The 14,543-nt window shown below is 39.8% G+C and overlaps 2 protein-coding genes across 2 annotated transcripts in view; one reads left to right on the forward strand and one right to left on the reverse strand.

Moving 5' to 3' along the window:
* Window positions 1-14,543, forward strand: part of LOC117988377 (sperm-associated antigen 7 homolog) — a 396,860-nt gene that overhangs the window by 362,251 nt on the left and 20,066 nt on the right. The window lies entirely within an intron of this gene.
* The window catches only part of LPCAT (lysophosphatidylcholine acyltransferase), a 50,559-nt gene that overhangs the window by 22,967 nt on the left and 13,049 nt on the right, over window positions 1-14,543 (reverse strand). Inside the window, exons 3-4 of the mRNA XM_069503015.1 lie at window positions 8,581-8,811; window positions 2,574-2,785 (exon numbers count right to left, since the gene is read on the reverse strand). Of these exons, the coding sequence (XP_069359116.1) occupies window positions 2,574-2,785; window positions 8,581-8,811 (443 nt within the window). The remainder of the gene's footprint in view (window positions 1-2,573; window positions 2,786-8,580; window positions 8,812-14,543) is intronic.

Consider the following 14,543-nt stretch of genomic DNA (forward strand, 5'->3'; position numbering starts at 1 on the left):
ATTGAAGCACGAAATGTGACACGCATGTAAACGCTATGCCAAAACGAGCGTAAATCGTGCAGATAAAACAAGTCTGAAACCACCTTTACTTCCTTATAATGATACAACAACATCAATACACATTAGCCTAAAAATGTCACGACAAATGTACAACTCTACAAAAGCCTTGTTTACAAATAACAAGGAAAAAACCGGCCAAGTGCGAGTCAGGCTCGCGCAACGAGGGTTCCGTACTACAGTCGCATTTTTTCGACATTTTGCACGATAATTCAAAAACTATGATGCATAAAAATTAATAAAAAATCTTTTTTAGAATGCACACCTTTCATATGATACCCTACTTGATATAGTTATCTTACTTCGAAAATTGAAAATACCAATTATTAGTTTATGACCACAATTAAATTTTTTTTGTGTGATGTATGTAACCACTAATTCACGGTTTTCAGATTTTTCCCCGAATGTCAGCTATAACATCTACCTACCTGCCAAATTTCATGATTCTAGGTCAACGGGAAGTGCCCTGTAGGTTTCATGACAGACCGACAGACAGACAACAAAGTGATCATATAAGGGTTCCGTTTTTCCTTTTGAGGTACGGAACCCTAAAAAGGCGGCAACGAAAAAGATTCAAAAGAAGCCATGAAAAAGGTGATTTCATTACAATTTAGGCTTGAATACGCGTACTTGAATAACTTGTGAATAATATGTGACCGAGTTGTGAAGTATGAATGCCTTAAAAATTCGTATAAAGTCCGAGCTCGAATAGAGGCTTGAAAAGAAACCCTTATTCCCATGTTCCTTACAGAAACCTAATTCCACGTAGACGAAATCAGCTAGTTTTTTTTTAATCCGGTCAAGTTCGAGTTTTGCACACACCGTTCTGTACCAATCCGCACATGGCCAGCGTGGTAGACTATGGCCAAAACCCCTCTCACTCTGAAAGGAGACCCGTGCTCTGTAGTGAGCCGGCGATGGGTTGATCGTGGTGGTTCTGTACCACAGTATAAGATAAGTACAACAATATGTTCTTTTTACATTTTTATATTTGCATTGCAGTCAGTCAGTCAGTCAGTCACCTTTTCCATATATATGTATATATTTAGACAAGGTGACTGACTGACTGACTGATCTATCAACGCACAGCTCAAACTACCGGACGGATCGGGCTGAAATTTGGCATGCAGATAGCTATGATGACGTAGGCATCCGCTAAGGATTTTTGAAAATTCGACCCCTAAGGGGGTGAAATCGGGGTTTGAAATTTGTGTAGTCCACGCGGGTGAAACCGCGAGCATAAGCTAGTCCTTTTATACATTTAGATTTGTACTTAGCATCACTTATTCGCGTGTGCTGCACTGCTCAGATACTGAACAGAAAATCAATAGAGAGAGCAGTCTCGAGAGTGCACGGATGCTAAATGCCTTTTAAATATAAGTTCAGCCGTGCTCGAGTCAAACATCAGAATGAAATTGGTTTTTACTCGAGTTACGTATTACCACGACTACGTCCGCGTGGACTACAAAGATTTCAAACCGCTATATTACCCCCTCAGGGATTGAATTTTCGAAAATCCTTTCTTAGTGGATGCCTACGTCATAATAGCTATCTGCATGCCAAATTTCAGCCCGATCCGTCAAGTAGTTGAGCTGTGCGCTGATAGATCAGTCAGTCAGTTAGTCACCTTTTCCTTTTATATATTTAGACTACAATATAGGTACATTCAAGTCGAGAGTGAATAGGCATCTTCTAGGCAAGCGCGCTCCATCTTAGCCTGCATGATCATTTGCCAGGTCTGATTGCAGCCAAGCCCTAGTCTAGGCATAGCCCATCACCAAAAATCAATGCACTCTCACAAAAAGTACCTCTTTCCAACATAAGTGTCCATGATATCCTTCCTGACAATGACCTTTAAATTTTTGTGCATAGGTACACGATGCACTCTTGACTTAAAGGTCACCTGTTACTCAACACATATTATGTAAAAGTCCATAAACCATCACCAAAAACCAATGCACTTTCACCTTTAATGCACTTTCACAAAAAGTTCCCAAAAACCATCACCAGAGAAAAATAAATAAATAAATAAATCATTTATTGTTCCAAAGCGTTGGTACAAGTATAAGAGTATTTTTCCGACATATTATCACTACAAAAGACTTTCTTAAGTAATAGGTTTATAATATAGAGAAAAATGACACCTACTTCCAACATAATTGTCCATGCTTTCCTTCTGACAATGACCTTTGCATTTTTGTGCATACACGATGCACTCCCTGACTTAAAGGTCATAGCTGTTACTCAACACATATTATGCACAAGTCCATGAACCTTCACCAAAAACCTATGCACTTTCACGAAAAGTTCCCAAAAACCATCACCAGATAAAAATGACACCTACTTCCAACATAATTGTCCTTTACATTTTTGTGCATACACGATGCACTCTTGACGTAAAAGTCATAGCTGTTACTCAACACATATTATGCAAAAGTTCATAACCCTTCACCAAAAACCAATGCACTTTCACAAAAAGTTCCCAGAACCCATCACCAGATAAAAATGACACCTACTTCCAACATAATTGTCCATGCTTTCCTTCCTGACAATGACCGAAGACATTTTTGTCGCATACACGATGCAGCTGTCCAGAAACGAGGAGTGTGGGGCCACGACAAGTATGGGTGCTTCCTTGCGACTCACTTGTCGGCCTCGCACTGTGATGGCCATACCGCCGGCGAGGTACGACATCTTCCCAATGAAACATATCAGGGGTTTCAGAGACCTAGAAGTTATGAGAAAGAACATATTATAATTAATATTAATGTTTTTTGTATATTAAACTAGCTGACCCGGCGAACTTCGTACCGCCTAACAGTCGATTATTTATTTTTCAGGCAATTTTTTCAATTTTTCTCTCCGTGAGAACCATCCTCGTACTTCAAGGAATATTATAAAAAAAGAATTAGCGAAATTGGTTCAGCTGTTCTCGAGATTTGCGATCAGCAATTCATTTTTATATATAGAGTAGATTAGGCTATACGTAAACCAAGTGTGCAAGATTATGTCTAGCTCAACATTTTGAGCCTAGGAGCCCTGAAACTGTTTAATAGTAACTAGCTGATGCCCGCGACTTCGTACGCGTGGACTGTAAAATTTAAAACCCCTATTTTACCCCCTTAGGAGTCGAATTTTTAAAAATCCTTTCTTAGCGGATGCCTACGTCATGATAGCAATCTGCATGCTAAATTTCAGCCCGATCCGTCGAGTAGTTTGAGCTGTGCGTTGATAGATCAGTCAGTCAGTCACCTTTTCCTTTTATATATTTAGATTAATCAGGACTTTGGGACCACTGCAAGTAGGTACTTATGGATGTGTATTAGTGAAATTCATCGTTATCGGACTGCGATGGTGAGACCACCATTTACAAACCCAAACAACTGGTTCCTCTTTCACCTTTCTACTATCGTATCGCAAGGCATCACCAATGTCTGCCACCCGTACGTAATCGAAATTACACGGATACGTACGAAGCGATTTACCTCCTCATTTCTTCTTCGAACCGCTATCTATGATATGGAACGCCCTTCCAGCATCAGTTTTCCCCTCCAATTTTAATATTTTACTTGCCACCAGGTCTGATTGCAGCAAGCGCAAGCACTTTGGGAACCCAACATCTATGGTTTCTGCGCGCTAACTGTATGCCGCGCCCATTGCCGTTTCAGCTTTACAACCAGTTGGGCAGATCCTTGTATTACTAACTAGCTTATGCTCGCGACTTCGTCCGCGTGGACTACAAAAATTTCAAAACCCTATTTCACCTCCTTAGGCGCGTCGCTCACACGTCGAAGCTAGGGCGCACAAGCGGCGCGCCGCGTCTAGGTTTTCTTTAGAAATAAATATCGGTGCGCTCATTATGTGCAGTCGCGGCACGGGCGAGGTACAGGTGCGGCAGGGGCGAGGTGCAGGCGCAGCGGGGTCGAGGTGCAGGCGCGGCGGGGGCAAAATGTGCCCACGCCGCCACATTTTGAATGATTTGAAATTAAAAGGAAGCATAGCCGGTCGCTCCTCGACTGCTGCAAAGACTACGCCTCGACCGTGCCGCGACGACGCCGCGACGCCGCCTCGACTTAGCAGTGAGCGACGCGCCTTAGGGGTTGAATTTTTAAAAATCCTTTCTTAGCGGATGCCCACGTCATAATAGCTATATATATGCATGCCAAATTTCTTTCTTTTGTATATTTAGATTACTTGAGATTACTACACAATTTACTTCTCATTATATCTTAGTCTTTAATACAAACATATTATGTTGAAACTAATAATAATTTTAGTATTATCGTCGTTTCTCAACTTTCCAGTGTTTTCGAAGCGTGCCTAGGCGTAGAGAAAGTCGATTAAAGCCGAGAACATAAGGGGGACTTTGCACATAATATTGCGTGTGTCATGTAAAATCTGCTGCAAAACGGATGCAATGCATGAAATTTACCGTTTACGTCAGTAAGGGAAGTATTTAGCGATTCGTTCGAGTCAATTAAAATAACCATTGCAGTGTTATGGAACTTTTTCTGATGAGGGGTAATAATCTGGTATGGTATGGACATATAATGCGGAGGGAAGAAAGCCATGTCACTAGAAGAATGTTAAGTATGCAGAAAGAGGAGGACGACCAAAGAAAAGGTGGATGGATTGCGTGAAAGAGGATAATATGCGTGAAAAAGGAGTGGATTCGTTGACGAATGACAGAAGTGAGTGGAAGAAGAAGACATGTTGTGCCGACCCCACGTAGCGTGGGATAAGGCAAGGAAGAAGTGTTATGCAACTATTACCTAAAGTACATTAGGTAGGTATAGAAGAAGAAGAAAATATTTATTTGCAAGAAAATTGTACAAAAGTGGATGTTAACAATATTATTAAATATCCAATATGTATCGTCAATTGACAAGAAAAATATACTATGAGTTGTCTACATGATCACTATTGACCTATTGAGTATACTACTATCGAGAGACTCGCACACCGAGGGTTCCGTACTAGTCGAATTTTTTCGACATTATGCACGATAAATCAAAAAAGATTTTGCATAAAAATAAATAAAAACCAGTTTTAGAATGCACAGGTAAAGGCCTTTCATATGATAACCCACTTGGTATATTAATTTTATATTGAAAGTTGAAAATACTAATTATTTGTTGACGAACACATTTTAATATGTTTTTTGTGATTTAACCATAAATTCGAGGTTTTCGGATTTTCCCCTTACGTGTGTTATAAGCCAAATGTCATGATTCTAGGTCATCGGGATGTGTATGATCTATAGGTTTCTTGACAGACAGACAACGAAGTGATCCTATAAGGGTTCCTTTTTCCTTTTCACGTACGGGACCCTAAAAACAGTAAACTTGAAGATTATAGGTACGATCATACGATGTCCCGTTAGCAACTCGAGAGTAGACCGTATAGCGTAAATTCCTCATACACTTGATAACTTCATGATCTAAGATAATATTATGCATGCAATACCTGCTACAGTACGCGACAGGTCGAGATGGCAGTCGGGGTATGAGGCGGGGGGGACGCCCCGCACACCCGCACGTCCCCCGCGGTATACCGCACCGGGCTCAGGCTCTAGACTCTAGAGCCTAAGCCGTAGTTAGTATATTTCTATACTTGTTGCATTCGCAAACGCATTCATCTGGCAAATGTAGAGAAATGTAGAGACAATAATAGTAGTCGTAGATTGTACAACAAGGGCATGAAACAAGCCATTTTGTTCGTGAAGTAAATCTACCCGAGCCGAAGGCGAGGGCAGATATTTAAATCGAGGGTAAAATGGGGTTTAGGACCGAGTAATACACTCTAATTTTCACTTCGATTGCGAGAAAATGATACAGTTGCTCATTTTCATACTTCACCTCTTCTTATAATCCACTACGCAGGTATAAAGTCAGGTGCCTTTTAATGAGACTCCAAATATGCAGGTGGATAACAAGTTCAACAAAGATGATTGAAAAATGCATCATTAAAATACCAGGAGAGCATACGAGCATAGGAGGCTAGGCTCAGGCACTATAGAATTTTCCATATTATAACACTTTTATGCACGAGAGCATAAAAAGCAGTTTAGTCCGCTTACACCCAGCATAAAGAAGAACTTTACGAGCGTGTGAAGTGAAAAAGTGTTTTTATTGTAGAGACGTATACGGTATACCCTTAATTGAGATCTACGCGACATCATAACGGAATACCAAGCATGCTTATTTAACGTACCAACAAAAACATACTTGAACTACTTTCAAAGGGTACCTACTTTCACTTTACGACACGTCGACGACATTAGGGCTACGATGCCACTATACAAGAACTTGTTTCCATTATCACAAGTCATTAACATGTGCAGGTGTGAATCATTTTGTAAGATGCATGTCATGTTTAGAGATTGTCCCCACAATTATGTCCGGTATGCACCATATTATGAAGGACTACGAAACAAAATATAACAAACGAAAAGTAAAACAGCATTTGTGCAAAGAAGCGTAACTCAATAACTAAACTACACAAATCATGCCAAAACACCACAATGAGCACGTACGTCCTATGAAGGGCAGTCTTGCTGTGTCAGCCTTGGCAACCACGCTGAGAACACCAAGGCATACAGTAGCGGTTGCGTCAAAAGGAACGTATCGCAACTAATGAAGAACTACGAAACAAAACATAACAATCTCAAACGTAAGTAAAACAACATTTGTGCAAAGAAGCGTAACTCAATAACTAAACTACACACATCATGCCAAAACACCACAATGAGCACGTACGTCCTATGAAGGGCAGTCTTGCTGTGTCAGCCTTGGCAACCACGCTGAGAACACCAAGGCATACAGCAGCTGTTGCGTCAAAAGGAACGTATCGCAACTAATGAAGAATTACGAAACAAAATATATCAAACGAAAAGTAAATCAGCATTTGTGCAAAGAAGCGTAACTCAATAACTAAACTACACACATCATGCCAAAACACCACAATGAGCACGTACGTCCTATGAAGGGCAGTCTTGCTGTGTCAGCCTTGGCAACCATGCTGAGAACACCAAGACATACAGTAGCTGTTGCGTCAAAAGGAACGTATCGCAACTAATGAAGAACTACGAAACAAAACATAACAATCTCAAACGTAAGTAAAACAGCATTTGTGCAAAGAAGCGTAACTCAACAACTAAACTACACACATCATGCCAAAACACCACAATGAGCACGTACGTCCTATGAAGGGCAGTCTTGCTGTGTCAGCCTTGGCAACCACGCTGAGAACACCAAGACATACAGCAGCTGTTGCGTCAAAAGGAACGTATCGCAACTAATGAAGAATTACGAAACAAAATATATCAAACGAAAAGTAAAACAGCATTTGTGCAAAGAAGCGTAACTCAATAACTAAACTACACACATCATGCCAAAACACCACAATGAGCACGTACGTCCTATGAAGGGCAGTCTTGCTGTGTCAGCCTTGGCAACCACGCTGAGAACACCAAGGCATACAGCAGCTGTTGCGTCAAAAGGAACGTATCGCAACTAATGAAGAATTACGAAACAAAATATATCAAACGAAAAGTAAAACAGCATTTGTGCAAAGAAGCGTAACTCAATAACTAAACTACACACATCAAGCCAAAACACCACAATGAGCACGTACGTCCTATGAAGGGCAGTCTTGCTGTGTCAGCCTTGGCAACCACGCTGAGAACACCAAGGCATACAGCAGCTGTTGCGTCCAAAGGAACGTATCGCAAGTAATGAAGAACTACGAAACAAAACATAACAATCTCAAACGTAAGTAAAACAGCATTTGTGCAAAGAAGCGTAACTCATTAACTAAACTACACACATCATGCCAAAACACCACAATGAGCACGTACGTCCTATGAAGGGCAGTCTTGCTGTGTCAGCCTTGGCAACCACGCTGAGAACACCAAGGCATACAGCAGCTGTTGCGTCAAAAGGAACGTATCGCAACTAATGAAGAACTACGAAACAAAACATAACAATCTCAAACGTAAGTAAAACAGCATTTGTGCAAAGAAGCGTAACTCATTAACTAAACTACACACATCATGCCAAAACACCACAATGAGCACGTACGTCCTATGAAGGGCAGTCTTGCTGTGTCAGCCTTGGCAACCACGCTGAGAACACCAAGGCATACAGCAGCTGTTGCGTCAAAAGGAACGTATCGCAACTAATGAAGAACTACGAAACAAAACATAACAATCTCAAACGTAAGTAAAACAGCATTTGTGCAAAGAAGCGTAACTCAATAACTAAACTACACACATCATGCCAAAACACCACAATGAGCACGTACGTCCTATGAAGGGCAGTCTTGCTGTGTCAGCCTTGGCAACCACGCTGAGAACACCAAGGCATACAGCAGCTGTTGCGTCAAAAGGAACGTATCGCAACTAATGAAGAACTACGAAACAAAACATAACAATCTCAAACGTAAGTAAAACAGCATTTGTGCAAAGAAGCGTAACTCAATAACTAAACTACACACATCATGCCAAAACACCACAATGAGCACGTACGTCCTATGAAGGGCAGTCTTGCTGTGTCAGCCTTGGCAACCACGCTGGGTGCTCCGAGGCTTACGATGGCTATTGCATCGAAGTACGAGGAATGTGGGGCGATCACGATCACTGGCGCTTCCCGCCGGTTCGAAGGCACGTGCTCTTGACCCAAAATCCGCACCCGGTGGAACCCGGCTGCTACCACCACCAAGCGTATGAGAGAGAGAATCGAGAAGCGCAGCTTGCTAGAACGAGATATCTATGTTAGTATGGAAACACGCCAGTTTCTTTTGAATGCACTATACCTTTATTGTATCAGCAAATACATAAAATTGAATTGAATTGAAAGTTTTATCGTCATTCCTAAAGCTTTTAAACAATATAAATAAACAAAACTATGATGCATAAAAATAAATAAAAATCTGTTTTAGAATGTACAGGTGAAGACCTTTCATATGATACCCCACTTGATATAGTCACTCACTTCGAAAGTTGAAAAAAAAAAAAAAAAAAAACTTATACATTAGTCATACGAAGCTCGTGTAGTTTGAACCTTTCGTGTTAAAAGGGTAGGTAGGAGTTACTTAACCAATCTAGGTACTTCACCTTGAGTTGTCCAAATAATTACTGGACATTGAACCTATGTGGTGGTGATATTGAAATTATTTAATTACCACGCATTTCTTATCTTGTAAGTAGGTAGGTACTTAACAAACAATAGAGTTTAGTTTAGTTTAGAGTTATTTAATTACTAGCTTATGCTCACGACTTTGTCCGCGTGGACTACATAAATTTCAAACCCCTATTTCACCCCCTTAGGGATTGAATTTTGGAAAATCCTTTCTTAGCGGATGCCTACGTCATAATAGCTATCTGCATACCAAATTTCAGCCCGATCCGTCCAGTAGTTTGAGCTGTGGGTTGATAGATCAGTCAATCAGTCAGTCACCTTTTCCTTTTATATATTAAGATATAAAAAAAAGAATATCAGCCAAGTTTATCATGCTGGTTAATATTCCCCTTTCCACAAATGCCCTGCTCCCAACTGCCACATACCAATGAACCAACACGTCAGGAAGTTTTTTTTTTTTAAAGAATATTAGCCAATGATGACTAATATTCCCCTTCCCCCTCTAACTAAGCGTAAAGCTTGTGCTAGGAGTAGGTACGACAATAGTGCAACGGGTGGGGTTTGAACCGGCGACCTTTCGGTTTTCAGTCCGCTCCTTTAACCGTTGAGCTGTCGAGGCTCTAAATTTTCGTCAGGTAATTTTAATTATCGTCAGTTAATTTTAATTTTGTCAGTTAATTTCATAACCTTTTCTAGAGTATAGGGAATGTCATGCGGTATTGCGACTTGGATCTCGACCGAAAGAAACTCGTCGAAATGACCGAGTTGTCACTTTGCAATTTTTTCTTATCGCAACATAATTTGTACGAATTCACTAAATGAAAATAATAAGTCTGAAGTCTAAATAAATTCAGTACATAGATAAATAATGAGGCTTGAATGGATGTGTTTCTAGGGTTCCGTACCCAAAGGATACCAACGGGACTCTTTTACTGCCTCCACGTCCTCATTCCTTATACGCATGGCTAGGGTCTGGAATACTCTTCCTAGATCAGTGTTTCCTGTCAATTATAATCCGGGTATCTTTAAAACAAGAGTGAATAGGCACCTTCTAGGCAAACGCGTCCCATCTTAGGCCACATCATCACTTCCCATCAGGTGTGATCGTGGTCAAGCGTGAGCCTATAATGAATTTAAAAAAAAAGTCCACTATCCGTCCATCCGTCTATCTTGTATAGCGTATACGAGTCGCTTGCATTCAAAGGAAGGAAAAACGTTGGCTACTTTTTGTCCCGGAAAATGAAAGAGTTTTCACGGAATTCTTAAAAACTGAAATCTACGTTACGAAGACGCAAGTATCATCTATTTGGCACAGAGATAACTTGCATCCTGGAGACGGGCATGGTCTACTTTTTGTCCCGGAAAATGAAAGAGTTCCCACGGGATTTAAAAAAAAACTTAAATACATGCGAACGAAATCGCGGCTAGTAGGTATACCTACTAAATAAAGACTAGTAATAAAATAGGAATAGAATAGAATGTTTTTTTTATTCATGTAAACTTTTTAAAAGTGCTTATGAATAGTCAGGTAGTTTTAATTTACCACTGGTTCGAAATGCCGTTCCTACCGAGAAGAACCAGCAAGAAACTCGGCGGTTGCTCTTTTTAATTTTTCAATTTACAATGTTATTATACCGTACTATACAAGCCATTGCAGCCCCGTGCATTGCTGGAGCGAGTCAAATCCAAGCTTTTTTATCGTTTACATAGTCTGCGACTGTATAATATGCTTTTTTTAGGAGCATACTTTTAACAATAGGAATATTTTTCCTTCGCCCTATTACAATGTACAGATCGAAGCCTTGAAATATTCAACGAAGCCTTTTCCTACTCTATTAAATTACGTTACTTTTGTGGTGGCGTTACACTCGTGCTTATTAGATTATTCCTATAATGTAAAGCAGGTACCTACATCTGTAAATGTTTTAGGGTTCCGTACCTCAAAAGGAAAAACGAAACCCTTATATGATCACTTTGTTGTCTGTCTGTCGGTCTGTCAAGAAACCTACAGGGTACTTCCCGTTAACCTAGAATCATGAAATTTGGCAGGTAGGTGGGTCTTATAGCTGGCATTAAGGGAAAAATCTGAAAACCGTGAATTTGTGGTTGCATCACACACAAAAAATTAAATTGTGGTCATGAACTAATAAATGGTATTTTCCAGCTCTTAGTTTTAAGATGTGATGTGTGGCACAGTTTGGTCGATAAACGTTTTTTCTTTCTTTCTTCTTTCTAAAATACGTCAGAATTGCATCGGACCAAATACGCGAGTTAAGGCGGAAACAAATCATCGGACGCGACTGACCGCCGCGACTTACATGTTATCGCATTTGTATTTGGCGCCTTTTAAAATGGAAGTCGCGTCGCAAGGGAGCCATGTTGAGTCGATTATATAAACACGGGTGGTTGGTGGTTTTTAAACTAGTCTCGTTCCCACTCGAGACTCGACCGACTATTAAATGCTTTTTGTGTTTAGGTCGCCATTTTGATTGAGTGGTTACAATAACAATTGGGCCCTAATCAAGTAAATATTGCAGGTTAATATTATAAAAGGTAAAACTCTCGATGAGCCTGTGCGCGTCGTGATTAATAATATGTAATTTCACTTCTGGAATATTTATATACAGATAGGTGTTTGGATAGTAAAATGAACACTGAACTATGCAAACTATCGGACGTAAGCTGACGTAACCTTGGGTTATCTTCGAGCGGTCGGACGTCCAATAGAATTCTGGCTCGCTGGATGATTTTGTCAACCGAAAACGGTCGGAGTCCGCTAGCCGCGTCCCAATTGACTGTGCACACCTATATGTCGCGGCCAACTGCGGCTTACGGATTCATCCGATAGTTTGTTTCCGCCTTAAATAAACAAGATCTAAGCAACAAAAACTACTACTCTTAAAATACCACCAAGGCTATACAATAACGAATGTTTGTAAATAATGGTTTTTTGTATATTTTATGAGAAATTGGGTGCTTCGCATCGGCTTAAAATATCCATAAATTGTAAGAACTCACTCGCCATACTTGCTCTATGTGTCGATTGTCATGCCCTTTTGACATTCCAGCGTACAACCCGTCGGAAATATCTGTGAACCTGGCTTAATAACGTCATGCCACGTGCTTGCATTGGCAACGGTACTGGTAGAACGTAATGTTTATATATACCCTTTGGGTACTCGATAGGCGAAAATGGGCGAGCTGCGGGGAAGCGCATTCCAGCGAGGTGCGCAGATATTTCCGCCGGGTTGTACTTTTGTAAGTGTTCAGTGGTAGCTGATAATACAAACAGTATGCAAAGAACAGTTTGGCGAAAACAAACAACTGTCGCTCGTCGGTGCTCGCTACCGAGAACAAGGCCAGTGTACTGCGAGTTGTGACGTAAGCAGCAGTTAAACAAGACTTGTACACAAATACCACAAACAAGGGAAAGCTTTATAAAGATAACGACGTAACTCAGGCACTTATCGTACAGGTAGCCTACCCACTACCTACCTAGTTATAATCTCTACATAATATAAAAAAAATTTACAAAAAAAATAAAAACCGACTTCGATACACAAACACTAAAAATTGAAAAATAATTTAATTTATTACCGAATATATTATGTATACAAGAGTTAATATAGTTCCATAATAATATTTTTTGGTGCCGGTGCCAATTAGCTTTAGCTGCGCGAATCGTCTAGACTTCATATTTTTATGGGACTCCACAATGGCACCTCATTGGCACCGACCCCAAAAAATATTATTATAGAACTATATTAACTCTTGTATACATAATATATTCGGTAATAAATTAAATTATTTTTCAATTTTTAGTGTTTGTGTATCGAAGTCGGTTTTTATTTTTTTTGTAAAAATTTTTTATTTCACAATTTTTAGTGGTCCCATGGAATTATGCTATGACTGGTTAAAAATCTACTGTTTACTAAGCTATTACACTGATCGCGAGCAATTCACTCTTATCCGTTGAGGAGTTCCAGTATCTATCTTCGAAGATGTTCATCAGATCTTCACCAAATTTAAATGGGACCAACTTTGAAGTATACCCTTTCAAACAAAAAAAGAATTTTCAAAATCGGTCCAGGCGTCTTCGAGTAATCGGGGAACATACATAAAAAAAAAAAAAAAAGATTCCGACGAATTGAGAACCTCCTCCTTTTTTTGAAGTCGGTTAAAAATAAAGTCGCTTCCCGCTGTCTGTATGTATGTATGAACGCGTATCCGTTGTGTATGAAACTACGCAACGGATTTTAATGCGGTTTTCACCAACAGATAGGAAGGTTCAAGAGGAAGGTTTATAGCTATAGTTTAATTCTCAAAAAATTATAGATTCTTGGAGAAACTATGGCCAAAACCCTTCTCACTCTGAGAGAGACCCGTGCTCTGTAGTGAGCCGGCGCGCGGCGATGGGTTGATCATGATGATTATGATGGTCTTAAATCTTCTTTAAATTTTCAAATTACTTACTAGCTTATTCCTGCGACTTCGTCCGCGTGAGCCACATTAATTTCAAATGCCTGATTTACCACTTTATGGTTTAAATTTTCAAAAAAAAAAAAAAACAAAGACGAATGACGATACGTAATATTATCAACAACGGACAGTGGAGCCGGGAACTGCTTACTGCACATGTAATAAATATAAGTCCCGCAAATTGCTATTGCGCTGGAACCATGTCTTATTAACGTAGATATTTTATTCTATTTTATCCCGATATTTTGTCATTTTGACGTCACCCGACATAAAATATCGGGATACCATCAGCTCGAAACCTCAGTCTAGTGATGACGTTAATAAAATGGCGGCCACGCGCCTTCTCTGATTCAGTAGACAAAGCCTTGAAGTATTTGTTTGCGATTCATCCTCCATTGCATTTCAACATCGATCGTCAATGTCTCGATTGGACACGCTTTGCTCTACAAAACCAGCCTTGACGACGAATATTTGTTGCGAATACTAATAAAATTAACTCTACTTAAGGATTCCCTCTATAAAAGCCGCGGGCATCAGCTAGTCAAACATAAACAACAGATTACAAGCAATAAAATTACAGATTGATTGAATTAATTTTGACCGTAAACTACCTATAAATAGAATAGAATATATTTTATTCAAGTAGACTTATTACAAGTGCTTTTGAATCGTTAACTAGTTTATAAATTGTGAGCATAATTTGGCATATAACCGTTTTTCTATTGACACTGACTATGAGTTGTACTTTCTTTACGCACGATAGAAAAACGGAACTTTCTCTGTCAATAAGCTCAAGTATTGAATATGGGACGGTATAATGGCTCAACGGTAAAAATACTCTTGTCTATTATATTATTTACACATGCT

The sequence above is a fragment of the Maniola hyperantus genome, chromosome 14 (assembly GCF_902806685.2).
Source record: "Maniola hyperantus chromosome 14, iAphHyp1.2, whole genome shotgun sequence".
In the NCBI taxonomy this organism is placed as follows: Eukaryota; Metazoa; Arthropoda; class Insecta; order Lepidoptera; family Nymphalidae; genus Maniola; species Maniola hyperantus.